This window comes from Branchiostoma floridae, chromosome 3 (assembly GCF_000003815.2).
Source record: "Branchiostoma floridae strain S238N-H82 chromosome 3, Bfl_VNyyK, whole genome shotgun sequence".
NCBI lineage: Eukaryota > Metazoa > Chordata > Leptocardii > Amphioxiformes > Branchiostomatidae > Branchiostoma > Branchiostoma floridae.
The window spans coordinates 21,025,645-21,043,073 of NC_049981.1; the positions used below are offsets into that span (position 1 = coordinate 21,025,645).

The 17,429-nt window shown below is 42.4% G+C and overlaps 2 protein-coding genes and 1 long non-coding RNA gene across 3 annotated transcripts; all 3 read right to left on the minus strand.

Annotated features, from left to right (window-relative positions):
* Positions 1 to 2,278: 2,278 nt before the first annotated feature.
* On the minus strand, positions 2,279 to 11,020 carry LOC118412112. Its single transcript, XM_035814753.1, has 13 exons — positions 10,570 to 11,020; positions 9,077 to 9,236; positions 8,707 to 8,857; positions 8,041 to 8,195; positions 7,713 to 7,848; positions 7,386 to 7,481; positions 6,871 to 7,001; positions 6,389 to 6,492; positions 6,094 to 6,253; positions 5,116 to 5,220; positions 4,753 to 4,911; positions 4,051 to 4,146; positions 2,279 to 3,585 (listed from the first exon to the last, which is right to left on the minus strand). Exons 2-13 carry the CDS (start codon positions 9,233 to 9,235, stop codon positions 3,436 to 3,438), a joined length of 1,602 nt encoding a protein of 533 aa, XP_035670646.1. The 5' UTR covers position 9,236; positions 10,570 to 11,020; the 3' UTR covers positions 2,279 to 3,435.
* A 2,601-nt stretch (positions 11,021 to 13,621) lies between these two features.
* LOC118412117 lies at positions 13,622 to 15,629 on the minus strand. Its single transcript, XR_004830726.1, has 2 exons — positions 15,308 to 15,629; positions 13,622 to 14,849 (listed from the first exon to the last, which is right to left on the minus strand). It is a non-coding gene; the product is annotated as an uncharacterized LOC118412117 (long non-coding RNA).
* Positions 15,630 to 15,712: 83 nt separating this feature from the next.
* On the minus strand, positions 15,713 to 17,247 carry LOC118412114. The gene is made up of 2 exons (XM_035814755.1): positions 16,388 to 17,247; positions 15,713 to 16,183 (listed from the first exon to the last, which is right to left on the minus strand). Exons 1-2 carry the CDS (start codon positions 16,526 to 16,528, stop codon positions 16,007 to 16,009), a joined length of 318 nt encoding a protein of 105 aa, XP_035670648.1. The 5' UTR covers positions 16,529 to 17,247; the 3' UTR covers positions 15,713 to 16,006.
* Between the last annotated feature and the right edge of the window lie 182 nt (positions 17,248 to 17,429).

The following is a 17,429-nucleotide window of genomic DNA, read 5'->3' on the forward strand; positions in this document are numbered from 1 at the left end:
TCACATTATGTACGATCTTCGGACGTACTTCGCGATCGCAGGAAGGTCGGCTGATTTTAAGATCTTAAGATGGTCTTGAGTATTTTTCACCCAAAACTGTCCCCCTCACATATAAGCGAGGCTCGTGCGATCGACGGTGAATAAATCTATGATAATGAACCTCCCATGACCTCTTGCACGCGGACAAGGTAACACAAAACGTTCCTCAAAAAAGGCAAGAGATCAATAAATGTTGCTTATTTTGTTGTCGGAATCTTTTTAACCAATAAGTGGAATGCGCAGTGGAATGCGCGGGCATAATATAAATGACACAAGAAAGGAAAGTGTGTCACAAAGCCAGCCTACATACTACCACAGGGGCCACAATGTTAGAATTACCCTCACATTCCCAGAAATTCAATATTTGTAAACAAAAGGAAGTCGAGCGAACGTCGCCCGAACGTCGCCCGACTAACGGGCGTTCGCCATCCGATTTGCGCTCGATTATCAATAACTATGTCGCCTATCGGTCTTCAATCGTTGGATTGACGCAAGACTATTGACCGATACCCTTGCGAGGTACGCACGATTTGCACGCACGATCTGCGACTCGGTAACGAGCTCTGCGATCTCAGAGATCTCCTGCGACTTGTCACTTATGTTAAGAACATGTTTCGCTGCACCGCGACTATTGTACGACCCCTGAAAATCGCCGGCGATCCCTAAAAATCGTAAGATGATCGTGAGAACACCGGACGTCTTACTCACGAAAATGTCATGTAGAGCTCGTAGACTAGTCTTCCGATCGATTTTCGCCTAATGTGAGGGGGGTATTACAGCGATATTTACCGACGGCTGCTTTGACTAGCCCGATACATGCATACGAGTGGGCGTCTGTCTTGACAACAAGAAACACAGACTACCTTCTACGAAAACAACAAAACGATCGACAACCAAGCCCACTGTAAAACAATGACAAAGTATAGAGTTGCACACCTCTATGTTTATGTTTTCTACGTGGAGTAGTTGGCCTTGTGAGAATGCTGACACCGTTAAAGTACTTGAATACATGTAGCTTTGGAGCAGAACTTTCAGTTACAAATTTTTAGATAAGGGGTTAAGCTTGCCACCGGTTACAGTGATGCCATGAAAATCATAAGAAATATAGAATTTGCAGCATTCTAACGACTTTTACTGTAGAATACATCCACACCCTCCGTTATGTAAGTGCGATGTTCCTGTCATGTAAGTACTATTTACGTCTATGTACTAGTATTTTACCTTAATTGCTTAAACTGATACGTCAGTGTATCAGCATCTCCCTTCGCCATTGTGAGATAAAACGTAATGCTACACTCGACTTTCTTTTTATCTGTAAGGTTACGTAACATACATTCCATTCTTTTCAGAAAACCGTTAAACAGATAATACTAAAAATGACGAACGAAAAACAAGTATAATCCTCACCTTTACTGGACGAGACGTTTTGGAACTCTGAAATCCTTGACTCGACGCTATTTGGTTTCCTGGGGAGTTCTTCCAGGGAGTGGCCTCGACAAGCTGACAATCAAGAAATACCTTTACGGTCACCTTTTCAGGAAAATATGTTCAGACTTTCAACTAGGTGGGAGGATTCTTTCTGTCGTATGTTTTGTTGACATTTCCTTTCAAACCACCCGTTTCTTCGTAACAACATAGGTGCTGCCGAACTGTCCATGTACAGTTAGTTTACTTTTATGCATTTCTTTGTGTAACACATACGGTGCATGCATGACTGGTGCGTCTATTGACAACGTAATCCGTTCATTCTGGGCAGTCTTTTTTTCACGTTAAGAGGGGATACGCCTCTATATGGTTCAATTACCGCCTGCCCAATTACACACATGCACCGCCACCATTCAGTTAGGCACATCGTAATGTGTTCCCATATCCTAACCATGGCAAAAAACACACATGTATCGAAAAGAGTATGCGACATTTCTAGTATGAGTGGTTCAACCTTACAATCTTGTAATTGGTTGTCATCTTCAAAATGTGATAGTCACCTGTCATGTCAATTATTATACAAATGTGGTAAATCGTAATTTGTAAATGACCATGTACACCTCATATTTTAGCAGTTTGTTAGACTAGTGATTCTAGTACTGTGCGATACTACAATGTAAATGTTCTTACCAACCGTTGGTTCAGAGGGGCAGTCGCCACAGACGTGTTCAGCGACTCAAACGTTCCATACAGCTTGTGCTGTACCTTAGCCGACCTGCTTTAACGTATATACTGAACCCATAACTTGATCAGGTTTAAGGAGAAGTACATTTATTCAACACACGGCTACAAAGCACGAAGTGTAGGTAGTTGAAACTTTGTCCAACTTTCTGAAACGGTACACCTTGGGTCTTTGTAAGTACACTGACCCATAACAGACACGTGGTTCTCCAGTTCGTCTGCCTATATCATGCGCAGAAACTGATGTGTCAAACGATGAACATTAATTAGTAGGACAAAAGACACACAAGTGTAAATCTCACCAAACATTCAAGTCTAAACATATCGTGGCACCGTTTCGTAACTTAGAATAACAGGTCTCATCCAAGAGTAACGTGTAGTACCACGTCTGGCCGCCACGAGTCGATTTTATAAAGCGACCGCTGAACTGCAATCTAAAGGATCTCTGTAAGAATTTGACAACCATAAATGTTCACGTACATATCACACATGAGTTTGAATACATGATTAAATTATTGTGTCAACTTCAACATTTCAGTGTCTGAACACAAGACAAACTGCAAACACCAAGAATTACTGATTTTTCTGCTGTGTTTCTTTCTGATTCAGCGAATGGATGGCAAACATGTAAATCAAAGTAGAAGATACGCTGTTCATTAACGCATGCTACACTTGATTGAAGAGCATGACAGGTAATATTGTAAGTAATATTGGCAAAGCAAGATTACAAAGATGAATAAGTGTGAATATATGTTTTACACCTATTTATCTTATTTCATTCACATTTGTATAACTATATTTGGAAATACGCTTAAAATCATGAAATAAGAACAATAACGTTAACTAAACTAACAATCACTAAAGCAACATGCAAATCGAATATATCAAATGAACAAAACAATCAACAAAGCTATTTTCCCCAAGCGTCTGTGACAAAACGGCGATAGCGTATAAAACTACAGAAATACAGCACCAACAGCAATGTCATGATCATAGAACGCTTGATAAATTCTCATTGCCACTACAGGAACCCTTCGACAAGAATGTTACCATGGTCCGTTATTTCCGAAATAATGAGAAAATTGATTCAAAAATGCAAATACAATCATCTGTCGTCATAACCATACCGATGATATTAAGGTATTCCAGTCCATGCAATATGCTCGTGATGATTCCAAGCCATGCAATATGCACTTCAACACAAACTTAGAGATTGTTACTAGCTGGGCTCTACGGCTTGGCAACTTTTCTCTGCCGCGGAGCGAACAGCACGTGACGCTGTAGGTTCTTCCAACGCCGTTTCCCGGCAGATTTTGCAGGCTTCAGGTTGTTCTTTGCGATGTACGTCCGCAGGAACGCTCGAGCACCGGTGGCTCCTCGCTGTCCATGCAGAGAAAATGTTCATCGTCTCATACGAAATTCTCTAAAGAAATGTTCATAGGTTCTCTTATGCTAGAATTATACATGTAGGTACGATAATTGAGCATGCTATGTTGAGACGAAAATACGAACTGGAAAATCAGCATTTGCAAGCAAATACATAAATGTTTATCTTCACGCAGTCTAACCTAAATACTGATACTGATATATTCTATATATATATATATATATATATATGACTGACCACCCACGCCAGCTCTGTCCTGCCACTCGCTACATAATGAAATCGAACATCACAGGGTGTCTGCTACACCTCCCATGACCACGTACGGTAACAGCTTTCTGGTCCAGGTCTTTGACGTTATTTGTTTGGAACGTAAGGAAGAAGAAGAAATTAACAGAAAATATTATGCCGGATTCCCTTCCGTGAAGGTAAGAAAAGTAATGATGTATTGCTAAGTTTACCTGAAAGAGGAACATCTTATCCTCGTTCTCCAGCTCGAATTCAGTTGTCTTCACATAGTCACTGTCCACTCCAATGGTCCTCTCCATGTCGTCAACCTGAGACAAAGTCAACCATGGATTCCAGTCAGTTGGATGACAGTGAAAGGTGGTTGTCATATAGTCATGTTGACAAGAATGCAATCGATAGTTACCACATACATGTATATTGCCAATGTGTGTATTTAAAACTCGTTCATGACTAAACGATCAATTAACTGTTCATCATAGTCATGAGACTAAGATGGAAGGGAGTCACTTTTGTGTATCCGGAGAAAAAGCTAAGTACGTCTCGATAGATTGTGATGATATTTGATACGTGTGTAGTGTTCAAGACCTGGAGTTCAGGGTCGACTTAAGTCCCCAGGTGGCTGACCTTGGTAGTGCAGCAGAACGTCCAGTTTTTGTATCTTTTATCACGGACATGCTGCGGTCTGGTTATTAGAAATTTCAAAAGACTATCCGACATTATCATTGAGTGTAATTATAAAGGAAGAAGAACACACAATGCTGAATGTTTGCATACACCAATGTATCAACCCAGAACATTTCAGACAATACCAGATTCGAAGCAAGCGCTACTTACAATGCTAGTTCGTATGGTTCGTATAATGATTTATTCCAAGGATTTTAGACCTTTAGTTGTTTCTAAGTTTCGCTACGCACCTTGCTGTACACTTTCTTCCCGAGGAATCCGAGGAGATCCATGTACTTCAGGGTGTAGTCCGTGAGACTGGAGACGTGCTGCCTCTTCTCCTCCATACTCCGGGTCAGCCAGCTGAAGCCTCTGTTGGTAAAGAACTGGTGAACCTCCTGGAAGGTCAGCTTTGTAGAAGAATCAAACATCTCAGTTAATAAAACAATACTGGCAAGCTTGTATCTTCAGTCAGACACACCTCGAAACTATGGGATTGCTTCAAACATTGGTTGAAGCTCATAGTATGTCGTCTCTGGCTGAAAATAAACAAAAAATAAACATACTAAAGCATGTAAATAAAGTATGCAAAATCCACGGTGAAAATCACAGACCTCTCCATCTTTGTTAGCGTCCATTTGATCGAAGAGTTGGTCTACGGAGTATGCTTCCCCAAAGAGCTTCTCCTTTTCTTTATCAGTCAGAGAATTCTTTCCTGCCTGTGGGCAGAAAATAAGTTTGACATGACGAAACATTTGTCTATCTCTATTCACACTGCGCGATCATTGATCGTCCGATATCACGTGATCAACTAACACCATATAAAGCTATATAAAGCATGCATACGACGGCGCGGATAATTTATGCTGCAATTCTAGCAAGGTGGGGTGTGCAGTGTGGGCGGGACCATGCAGTGTGGGCGGGAAGCCTGACTGGGCGGGCAGGGTGGCAGGAGGAGAATGAACAGCTTCTTTCCATCCACCGAACCTCTCCTGTTAATGTTACGGTTACATTTGCACTATTTCCCGTAGGGCCTGCAGCCCCGGCCGGGCCCCGAAGCCACAACTTTGTCCCGGTGGACTGCCGCTACCGAGGGGATAACTCTCAGTGTGCTCTATATTAGCGGATGGCGCCTATTTGTTTACAGGGTCCCCGGTTGATTTTAACTCAAGTTAAAATAAACCCGGGGCCCAGCCGAGTACAAAATAACCCGAAAGCCACAGGGTGTCCCGTGGGGCTACGTAGGGGTCACTCCCGAAATGCAAAAGAAACATCCCGTTAACTACCCGACGGGGCCCCTTTTTGTGACCGAAGCGTAGGTTAAACCCATATGCATCTGCAGGGCCTCAGCTTCCACCGCGCGACTTCGGCACTCCTCCACAACTAACGAAGATGATCCGATGATTGTCAATGTGGATAATTCACAAATGTCACCGCACACCACTGAAATTCTTTCTTCCCGCTTCGAGTCTTTTCTTTGCTCTAACTCGATAATTATATCTTGATATTCAAGCGTATATAAATCATTAAAGAATATTTTCTACTGTTATATGTTCACGAAAGCTATGGGACATCCCAATCTTCACAGATACCTCTGCTAAAGCCCCGTGTAGTTCCTCCCTACTGACAGTTGAGGTGTGGTCTTTGTTCTGGGCCTTCAGAATTGTCAGAAACTTGTCGATGAGGCCCCGGATTTTCTTCCTGTTCTCCATGGCCTCGACTGTCTCAACGGTCCTCTTGTCTTGGTACTCCCTGTATACATTGGCAAATTTTGTATTGAAATTTACTTCCGTACTAGTCTTTACTTAAGACTTCATATCAGAAAAAAGAAACAAGAGTTTCTTTCTGCGTATTCTTAAGCTTGTATAGCGAAAGAACATGGCTCACCTGGCTGCCTTGGTGTCAGGCCTCTTTTTCTCATACAGTCTTTCTTCCTGCGTTAGACGATCACAGAGAACTTGCTGGTGCTGCTCAATGTCGTCATCGGAATACTGGAAAAAGAGACATTGCATATCACAAGATAGTACCAAAATCATGAACCGTACAGACCATTTAGTAGGTATGCAACACTCCATCAGCTAACAAGCATCCATGTCGTACTTCGTAAGTGACACAGACAAGTCTAATGTGAACAAGCATATTTATGGTTCCGAGTACGCATGTGCAGCGACAAGAATTGTGGGTAATATGTCAAAGGTGAAGGGCCCTGAGACATAACCAAAGCACGTCCGGACTTTGTTATGCAAATCTAGACAATGGTGGAGACAGGAACTGTTCAAGTCAGAGTTCTTCACCTTTGACATATTACCCACAAATCCTCTGGCTGCACATGCGTACCCGGAACCATGAGTGTGCTTATTGACACGTACCAACATGAGTCCGATCGTTTTCGGGTTGACGGGCTCGAAGCGGTTAGAACGGTGGAAGCTCCTACTGAGATGGGCAAGGTCATCAAGTCTATGGAAGAACGAGTCCTCTTCCCCCATGGAGAGCCACCAGCCTAGACAACAAACAGATTCACAGGATCTTTCAATTCAAAAAGACCTCAGACAATTATGGATGTTTTCGTCAACAGAAAAAGTGAATCGTATCACCGGATGTCTTAAATTAATTTTTTCATCATGCTGTTACAATTGTAGTAGCGCTAATTCACTTTTATCCGCGGGGTAACCTATATCCGTTGTTTTTATAACTGGGTATTTAGGGATATCAAGTCGATGGACGGTGATTTCCTATTGCGTTATTTCGACAATATTGGACTTGATATCACTAAATATCATGTTTAAAAATAGACGAATATAGTGAATTATCACCTTACTTCGAAGACAGATAATGTTCAGATGCATTTTGAGTTGCACAACCTTACGACATGGGATACACCTACCATCGAAGGCGTGTATTGGGTAGTTACAGATCACACCCCCATCAACGTAGTAATCCTGGTTGCCATGGTAGCCATTCAACACTGGCTGGAACAGTCCTGGTCAAATACAATCAAAGACCATGATATTTAAGGATTAGTTTAGAGCCAAAGAATCATCTTCTACTCAATCGCTGTGAATCTCTTTTTCGAGCAAAGTTCATGTCAGATAGTGAAGACGGCATTCTTGGAGCTTTAGGTGGAAAAAAAACACATTTATATTTCCACTTGTAGGAACGTGTATATTTGGAGAGAATTTGACATCTGATAACAAAAAGACGACGCCCAAACCTGGAATGGACATGGACATCCTGACAGCCTTGCGGATGGAGAAGTTCGGGGTGGTCTTGACGTGGAAGTATTCTTCTGTCATCTGGTCCAAGTTCGTCACCACAATGCAGAGTTCTATTCCACTCATGTTGTACAGCTGAAACACAAGGCTGCTCATTTCATTTTTCTACCTCGCTGGCTATGGTTTTGTGTAAATAGACAAACAAAAATACTGGCAGTAACAAGGCAGTGGTAATAGACTGGCCAACCCTACGTATTACTTACCATAGCAGTCATTCCAACCAGAAAAAGACATTATACTTCTAAGTCACAACAACAATAGCCATGCCTGCTTAAAGGTGATATCTGGGTTCCCGGGGCGGCCATCTTTACGGGTGAACTTCTCCAGGATGCCTCCAAAGAACGTAGAGAATCCGTCTCCAGTTTCCCACCCATACCGCCAGTACAGATTGACGGGTTTGACCAGGGTCTGTAGGTAGCCTCCTGTATAGATACGTGCATTTGTACAGGTAATAAAAGTTGGCATGTCCCTGTAGCTCAACTGGTAGAAGCCTCACAGTTAAGCTCCTGGTTCAAAGTAGCTTCTAGCTGAGAGACCCCAGTTCAATCTTGGGAAGGGCTTTTCGGTTGGGGCTTCGCTTGTCTTTCAGCAAGGTTAAAGGGAAAGGGTAGCAACTCCTCCCTGTAAAAATATGCCCTGCTATTCAGACAGCAAGAAAACCTACGTCACTGGGCACTACAAGGGTCCGGATGAACAAGTGACTATACATCCTCAGCAATATATCAATCATTGTGAATGACATCATGGGCGGATATGGTCTATGTTAGATACTGCACAGGGGTGTATGGATCGATTGCCGTCTAGTAGTGGAATGGGGCCATATTGAGTAGGTGTGCAATCAACAACGGCAGTTCCTTCTACGTCATCCAAGTTTTAAACTGGTAAATAGTGGTTCAAGGGAGGCAAATACACGCAGTATGTACTTGTACATACCGGAGAGGAGAATCTTGCCCAGATCCACCTCAGCCTGCTCTGCCACATCCGCGCAGCTGAGTCCCAGCGCCACGAACGTGGCAGTGATGGCTCCCGCACTCACACCGGCAACTCTTTTGATGTTCTGGAGGATTCCTGCAGTCTCCAGGACCTGAGAATAGGGGATATAAAAGACTGTTCATGCGCAGCTGTGTTAGGTTTAAAGGCTTTGGTTATTATGTAGGATATGAGAGCAGATTTATATTGAAAATCACTTGAAGACAGACGAAAGACATACAGCAACAAATGCAATGTTATTGTTTAACCTCTGGAAAACTCTGGTTGAGATATTCTGCATATAACTTTTAGCAGAAACTTAGATGATATTTACCCGCAGCGCTCCAACATAAGCCACTCCTCTGGCCCCACCTCCCTCTATAACCAGGTTCTCGAACGGAAAGTCATAGTTTCCAAAGTCCTTGTCCTTTGGGTCGTCTACATCTGTCACGTCCAATGGTGCCTTCTCTTCTTGTGAGTAGAAATTCCCCATCCTAAGTGTGAGGGAAACAGGCAGTCCATTCATAAGAATTTGTCCGATTTTAGACCTCATTTCAAACACACTGTTTTTATTGCCAAAATGTCTCTGTAGCTCAACTGGTAGCAGCCTCACATCTGAGGACCTGGTAACTGGTTTCTGACCCCGGTTCAATCTTGAGTACGGCATTTCGGTTTGGGCAGTAACCGCCAGGACTCAGGAGGGACGTAAAATGTAACGTTAAAATGCAACCACTACCTTTAAACACTGTGTGCAACTATGTGCCGGCCACTAAGCACTACAATGGTCTGAACGAATGAACGTTGCTATTTGGGATCGATGCTACGTATTTGCGGTGCTGCTTCTATGCACCAAAATAATTTACCGTAAATTGGCGACAGTGGAATGGTTTGCCTGGGATTTCTTGAACTTTCCTTATTGCGCAGTGGTTTTGCGCATGTTCCGGGTTCAGTGGTTAAATTCAAAACCTTCTTAACCTTAACCTTCACCGTATTCAATGCACCAAAGTGTGCTATTCTGAGCAAGCAAAATTTATGTCACATTTTCTGCCTAAGAAAGCTAAGTTGCTTGGATACAATAACGGTGGTAGATTTTGAGCTAACTGTTTTACCAGTTCGAAGAAGTGCAAGGCAAGTACCAGATGCATGTACGTGCCATTGTTTGCCCAAATGGGCGAAACGGACCGGCACGTTTTGCAGTTTGCCTGAGCAAAAAATTAACTAAAGGTCGTGTCAAACTTTTCGGTGCTCTGGAACAATGGAGAGCCTTTTGTAAACACTACTAACTCCTACTTAGGACCCCACAGAAACAAGACACATTCTATCACGCGTGCACTGAGAATTCCTGCGCTCGGCCCTACATGTCATTAACGTTACATGTCTGTCTACGTCGAGGGTTGTTTTTTTTCTCCGCTCTGAATACGTACCATATATGCAGGCTATACGCATATGTAACTCACAAGCACGCCGGTGCGACTCTATGATATGAGATCGTACAGGGGCCTAATCATTCATACGAAATTTTCGGATGTACATATGAGTTTTACGGAATACATACAAGTTGAACGGAATACATACGAGTTTTACGGAATACATACGAGTTTTACGGAATACATACGATTTTTACGGAATGCATACGAGTTCTGCTGAATACATACGAAATTCAGTAGTAAAGCAATTCTCACGATCCACTACTGAAACATACGAATTGTGAGGAATTCTTAACGAATTCAAAGTTACTAGTAGTAAGGATCGTATATTTATTCCATAAAAGTCGTATCAATTCCGTAAATTCGTATTAATACTTAGGCACCACCCCTACATACGTACAGGATCACTGCGCTGATACTCTTACGTTGACTGAATCCGGGGCAGCACTTCCAGTGACTGTGGTCAACTCTACAGCCGCGATGCTAGCCAGGTTCTGCTGTGCTGTACCACCGCGTCAGTTCTGGCCCGGGTGCATGCAGGTGTAATCTTAGGTTCTTGGCCTTAAGCTTGTTAGGTAATGGTTGTGGCATGGGAGTCGGGCGTTCCATTACCACAACCAGGGGCGTGACTGCTTACTTCGCATGCGCCTCGAAACGCCAACAACAAGTTCTTGTGTGGCATGTTTACACTACATGCTACTTGGGGGAGCTGACTCGGCAAACCGGGCCAGATTCAAAAGTTCATAGGAAGTACGCCAACCTTTTTCTCATTGCAACGTGGCATGAAATCAATCTTTATGACATAACACGAGCACCTCACAAGACCGTGGACAACTTGGACTGACGTTCCTTCAACAAACTCTCAATAAGCCCAACTATAGTCTGCAAAAAAACTGGAATGGCGTCAGAAATTCTTGGAGTGGGCGCAAACGGGCGCACATCTAGTAAGATCCGGCGCCCATCTAAACCCGGCTGGACAGCCTGGAATGACTTTTTTCAGCAATCTGCAATGTTGGGTGCAGGTCAAATTCTAGAGAAAGCTGTGGAGGACGGGAACTTCCGGCGCAAAATGATAATGGTGAAATGAGGGACTGAGCCACGAAAGTCTAACAATCCGCACGAGGCCGGGTTCAAAAGTTTATTGGAGATATGCCATCTACTCTTTTCTGGGAAAGCCGGAAAAGGCGTTATGAACAAGGGAAGTGAACAAATCTTAATCTCTGAGCAGATCTCTACTTGGGCTCAAGGGGAATATCAAGCCTGTTACTAATGTCCAGTTGGGGCAAATTAATGGAGATTGCTTGATATTGCTTAATAGGCCTACTGTAGTAAATGGAGATTGCTAGCCGGATTGATATCGCTATCCTCAGTAGTGATCTGCTCGGAGATTAAACTAAGTTCGCTAAGTCCCTTCTAACACCCAGCCAGTACCGTCACCTCCTGCCACTGGACAGACTTGGACTTGGTTCATTGTAGAACAGAGCGATATAGAACAGCGCCGTCCCATATATGGCACGTTTGATCAACACATAGTCCAACAATGTAAACTGTTGTTGTAAATAGTTCTGATTTACTTTTAACGACGGTGTTACGTATTAATGGTTTGCATTTCAAATTGTAATAAGCTGTATACTTCGCATTTGTTAATCCTATAATCATGTTTGTGTAAAATAATGTACAAAAAGACTGTCAACCAGTGCAATTCAGCCCTTCGGGCTGCAAGACCGCTTTTAATTTATCATATTTGTTGAATAAACCAGTCTACTAAACAAAGACGCGTGGGCGCTAGGCCGGTATCCACATGACTCGTGGGCGATTGATAGCCGACTCATCAGTTGAGCGATGGCACATTAACAAAACCGGCCTCTGAGGACAGGTTCAAAATCCAATCGGAAGTACGCCAACTATTTTCTAAGAAAGCCGGAAAAGACGACAGGAAGCAGTAAAGAAAGTGTACAACAACTATATAGTATTTGTAACAGTGGGGTTGGGAGGGAGGGGGCTAAGTAGCGTCAAACTACCGCGTGAATCGGCTGATCAGCCTTTCTAGCGCAGTGGTTTCGCTGCTTGTTTGTAATCTGCCGACCCGGGTTCGATCCCGGGTGTCGGCATATTTCTTTGTTTCTGTTCCTACTCGCCCCTCTAATTTCTGCATATTCACCAGTTTGTCTGTGAATATCTAGTAAATATGTTTGTCTCAGAAAAACACATTTTTTGCAGGGCTGCATGTTTGTACAACCAGGATTTCAAGAGAATACGTATATTATTCGCAAAGTGATAGTTACTCAAGCAACTGGATAGAAATTGGAAACGGCCAGACGTTTCAGACAGGATCCGCTGTCTTTAGTCAGTGGCTGGACACTAAACATTAGGATTTACCAAACTCTGAATTGATATCTTAAAGAGCTGAAGACAATTCTAGGATGGTTCATTACAAACTAAGTCAAGACAGGGTGATTTGCGTTCTTGATAGGAGCCTGAATGTCTAACCTTCATCGACGTAGATTATATCTTACTTGTGACGTCCACCGTAAGAGCGTAGGTACCAGAAATGAATTGCTGTGAGCAGGGCTTAGTATATTTTCCCGCATATGCTAATCAGGGTTGAACTGTTGTTGAACTTTATTCGGTACGATGTATGTTTGAAACATGGCGCCCGTAACTGATCGAGTGAGAAATGTCAACAAACGCTCGGTGTCAACAAGTTCAACAATAAGCACCTGTCAAACCAGTCCACAAATCAGACATATAAGGCTGTGTAATACAAACTCTCACGGAGCCCCCGGCCCCGCAAAACTTCAGGCCTGTTGAGAAGCTTGTTCCTGCCTAACAATGTGTAACTGCATACATGTAGACTGTAAAATGTAGGTAAAGGTAAAGACGGTCCCATAGCCTTTTTTTAAGGCATTAGGGGTTGTTATCCCGTGCCTAATGGCCACGGTATTCGGGGGGGAGTCCAACCGAAGTCAGGTACCCATAAAGTCGTGTGAAGTGCCTTTCCCAAGACCACAAGTTCGGGAGCATGCATGAGTATGAACCCAGGATCTCCAGCTTCTAGGCCAAACCTCCTGAAGTTATGCCACACGACCTAATCCCAGATGTTTAGATTTGATTAGACTTTGCTCAGGGGTAAATGAGTACCTAGCTCCGGTTAGAGACTCATCACACGTATCGAGAGCATGCACCCTTCCAGGTATGAGTGGTTTGAACTAGTCACCTGTTATGTCAATCATTCTCTGAATTTATGAACTATCACCCAGTCCTCATATTCCAGTGCTATGTTAGCAATTCCTGTCTTCTACGACAATAAGGCAATGTAAATGCCCTTACCAGAGGAGTTCAGAGGAGTAGTCAACACAGACGTGTTCAGGGACTTAAATTTTCCATACAGCTTTGCGCTGTTAAATGTAAGTACCTTAGTCGACGTATATACTGAACCCATAACTTGACCATCACGTTTAAAGTTTTTATTCAACACATGGCTACAAAGCACAAAGTGTAGGTAGTTGAAACTTTGTCTTACTTTTTGAAACGGTAAAGTTACAACTTGGGTCTTTATGTACGTAGGTTCTTTGTTAGTACACTGACCCATAACAGACACGTGGTACTCCAGTACATCTGCCTATATCTTGCGCAGAAAGTGATATGCCAAACGATGTACATTGTTTAGTAGGACAAAAAATACACAAGTTTAAACCTCATTCAAGTAAAAACGCACCGTTTCGCAACTCATTCACAGTAACCTGTAGTACCACGTCTGGCCGTCACGAGGCGATTTTACAAAGCGACCGTTGAACAGCAATCTCAAAGTTCTCTTAACGAATTTGGCAACCATGATTATACAGATCCCAAATGAGTTCGAATACATGAGAAAATAATTGTGTCCACCTCAACAACTCAGCGTCTGAACACAAAACAAACTGCAAACACCAAAATTGGCAAAAATACACCAATTACTGATTTTTCTGCGGTGTTTTCTTTCTGATTGAGCGAATAGACGGCAAACATGTAAATCAAGGTGCAGGTAGAAGATACATAGTTCATTATCGCTTGCTACACTTGATTAAAGAGCATGGCAGTTTTTTTAAAGTAAAAATATTGGCAAAGCAAAATTACAATGATAAGTGTGAATATATACTACTGTTTTTACACCTACTTCAATCACATATGTATAACTATATTTGGAAATGCGCTTAAGATAATGAAATAAGAACAATAACTGAACCATAAAAGCAAATAATATCAAATGAAAAAAACTCAAGAAAGCTATTTTCCCCAAGCGTCTGTGACAAAACGGCAATAGCGTATAAAACAACAGAAATACAACACCAACAGCAAGGTCATGATCATAAAACGCTTGTTAAATTCTCATTGCCACTACAGGAACCCTTCGATAAGAATGTATATAACTTGTGCAATATGTTGCCATGGGTCGTTATATCCGAAATAATGAGAAAATCGATTCAAATACAATCATCTTTCTCCATAACCATCCCGATGATATTCTAGGCCATGCCATATGCACTTCCACACAAACTTAGATATTGTTACTAGCTGGGCTCTCCGGCTTGGCAACTTTTCTCGGCTAAGGAGCGAACAGCACGTGGCGGATTTTGTAGGCTTCATGTCGTTCTTTGCGATGTACGTCCGCAGGAACGCTCGAGCACCGGTGGCTCCTCGCTGTCCATGCAGAGAAAATATTTCAATGGTCTCATAGGAAATTCTCCAAAGAGGGGTTCTCTTACGCTAGATCAGGACAGTAGGTACGACAACTGAGCATGCTATGTTGAGACGAAAATGCTGACTGGAAAAACAGTATTTGCAAGCAAATACATAATGTTTATATTCACTCGGTCTAACCTAAAATAGGTTAGACCGAGTGAAGATGATTCTTACTCATTCACAGTCATATATATATAGTGACCACCCACTCCAGGTTGTCCTGCCACTCGCTACATATGAAATCGAACATCACAGGGTGTCTGCTACACCTCCCATGGCCACGTACGGTAACAGCTTTCTGGTCGAGGTCTTTGACGCTATTTACTTGGAACGTAAGGAAGAAGAAGAAATTGGCCAAAATATTATGTTTCCCTTCCGTGAAGGTAAGACAAATAATGATGTATTGCTACGTTTACCTGAAAGAGAAACATTTTATCCCCGTCCTCTAGCTGAAAGTCTGTTGTCTTCACGTAGTCACTGTCCACTCCAATGGTCCTCTCCACGTCGTCAACCTGAGACAAAGTTAACCATGGATTCCAGTCAGTTGGATGACAGGGAAAGATGGATGTCATATAGTCATGTTGACTGGAATGCAATACACTAGCTACCACGTGCACATGCATGTATATTGCCAATGTGTGTATTTAACACTCGTTCAAGACTAAACGATCAATTGACTGTTCATAGTAGTCGTGAGTCTAAGGTGGAAGAGAGTCACTTTTGTGTATCCGGAGAAAAGCTAAGTACGTCTCGATCGATTGTGATGATATTAGATGTGTGTAGTGCTAAAGACTACTGTAGTGCTGGAGTTCAGGGTCGACTTAAGTCCTCCAGGTGGCTGACCATGGTATTGCAGCAGAAGGTCCGGTTTTTGTATCTTTTATCACGGACATGCTGCGGTCTAGTTATTAGAAATTTTAAAAGGTTATCCAACATTGTCATTGATTGCAATCATAAAGGAACAACAACACACAATGCTGAATGTTTGCATCCATCCATGCATCAGCCCAAAACATTTCAGGCAATGACAGATTCAAAGCAAACCAGCTACTTACAGTGTTCGTTCGTACAATTCGTATAATGATTTATTCCAAGGATTTTAGACTGTTAATTGCCTAGTTTTCTCTGCGTACCTTGTTGTACACTTTCTTCCCGAGAACTCCGAGGATATCCATGTACTTCAGGGTGTATTCCTTGAGACCGGAGACTCGCTGCCTCTTCTCTTCCATACTCCGGGTCATCCATCTGAAACCTCTGTTGGTGAAGAACTCATGAACCTCCTGGAAGGTCAGCTTTAAAGAAGAATCAAACATTTAAGTTAATAAAACAATACTAGCAAGCTTTTGTCTTCAACCAGACACACCTCGGAACTAGGTAATTGCTTTAAACATCGGTTAAAGCCCATAGTATGTCGTCTCTGGCTGAAAATAAACAAAAAATAAACATAATAAAGCATGTAATCAAAGTATGCAAAATCCACGGTGAAAATCACAGACCTCTCCATCTTTGTTAGCGTCCATTTGATCGAAGAGTTGGTCTACGGAGTATGTGTTCCCAAAGAGCTTCTCCTTTTGTTTACTAGTCAGAGAGTTGTTTCCTGCCTGTGGGCAGAAAATATGTTTGACATGACGAAACATCTCTCTACTCACACTGCGCGATCATTGGTCGTACGATTATGGTTTTCTATTCCGGTCAAAACTCAACTACGCCGTACTTCGGCCAACTACGCCGAACTTTGCAAAACTACGCCGTACTTTGAAAAACTACGCCTTAAGTACGCCGAAGTTGCCGCCAGTGAAGTACGGCCTGACTCAACTACAATCTGGCCAGTAAATATGGTCCTACCTGTGACACAAAATTGTTGACAGCGTCAGCGATCTTCAAACTTGCAGCGCTGACCTGTAAATGCTGTCTAACTGGTGGTCTGTAGAATATATTGCTATTTAACCTTTTCCGGCTGTCCTTCACTAACTGACTTGAGGCAAAATCGCCAAGGTCAGTGAGAAACGAAAATACTCATTGTGAAAGTCAGGATCTAACTTGCATAATGCATCGTTTTCAATGAACTCTCATACATGTGACATTTGTAGCTGAGAAGGGAGGACTATATCGTTAGGTAATTTATTTGTACACATACATAACTGATTTGCACAATTGACGAGGAATATTATGATTCTATACTGGTACATGGCGAGAATTCGATACTTGCGGCATTAAAAAAATATGTTCAAATAAAATTTTATTTTAAGTTTAAACAAATAACTAAACACACAGTGTATTGTATACCGAACTATAGATGTTATAATCCTTGCCACACCTTTCGATGTACGATAGTGGGAGTAGTAGAGTAGTAAAGCTGTGTGTCTTTTAGAAATATAGTTTTTACGAGCTCCTAATCCCCCCTCCCCCAATTTATAGCCCCAATCGCCACTTGAAACACAGAAAGAAATCAATGCTAACATTGTAACAATAAAAAATGGAGCAGTAGGCGGAACTTGAATCAGCGGACATTTGCATTTATATACAATATATATAAAA

Excerpts from the sequence above, each read along its gene's own strand:
- LOC118412112 (XM_035814753.1), bottom strand. The coding sequence starts at position 9,235 with ATGGGGAATTTCTACTCACAAGAAGAGAAGGCACCATTGGACGTGACA. Across the intron at positions 8,858-9,076 it reads CTTATGTTGGAGCGCTGCGG|GTCCTGGAGACTGCAGGAAT; the intron begins GTAAATATCATC and ends CCCTATTCTCAG. Across the intron at positions 6,493-6,870 it reads AAACGATCGGACTCATGTTG|TATTCCGATGACGACATTGA; the intron begins GTACGTGTCAAT and ends CTCTTTTTCCAG.
- LOC118412114 (XM_035814755.1), bottom strand. The coding sequence starts at position 16,528 with ATGTTTCGTCATGTCAAACATATTTTCTGCCCACAGGCAGGAAACAAC. Across the intron at positions 16,184-16,387 it reads ACGCTAACAAAGATGGAGAG|CTGACCTTCCAGGAGGTTCA; the intron begins GTCTGTGATTTT and ends TCTTCTTTAAAG.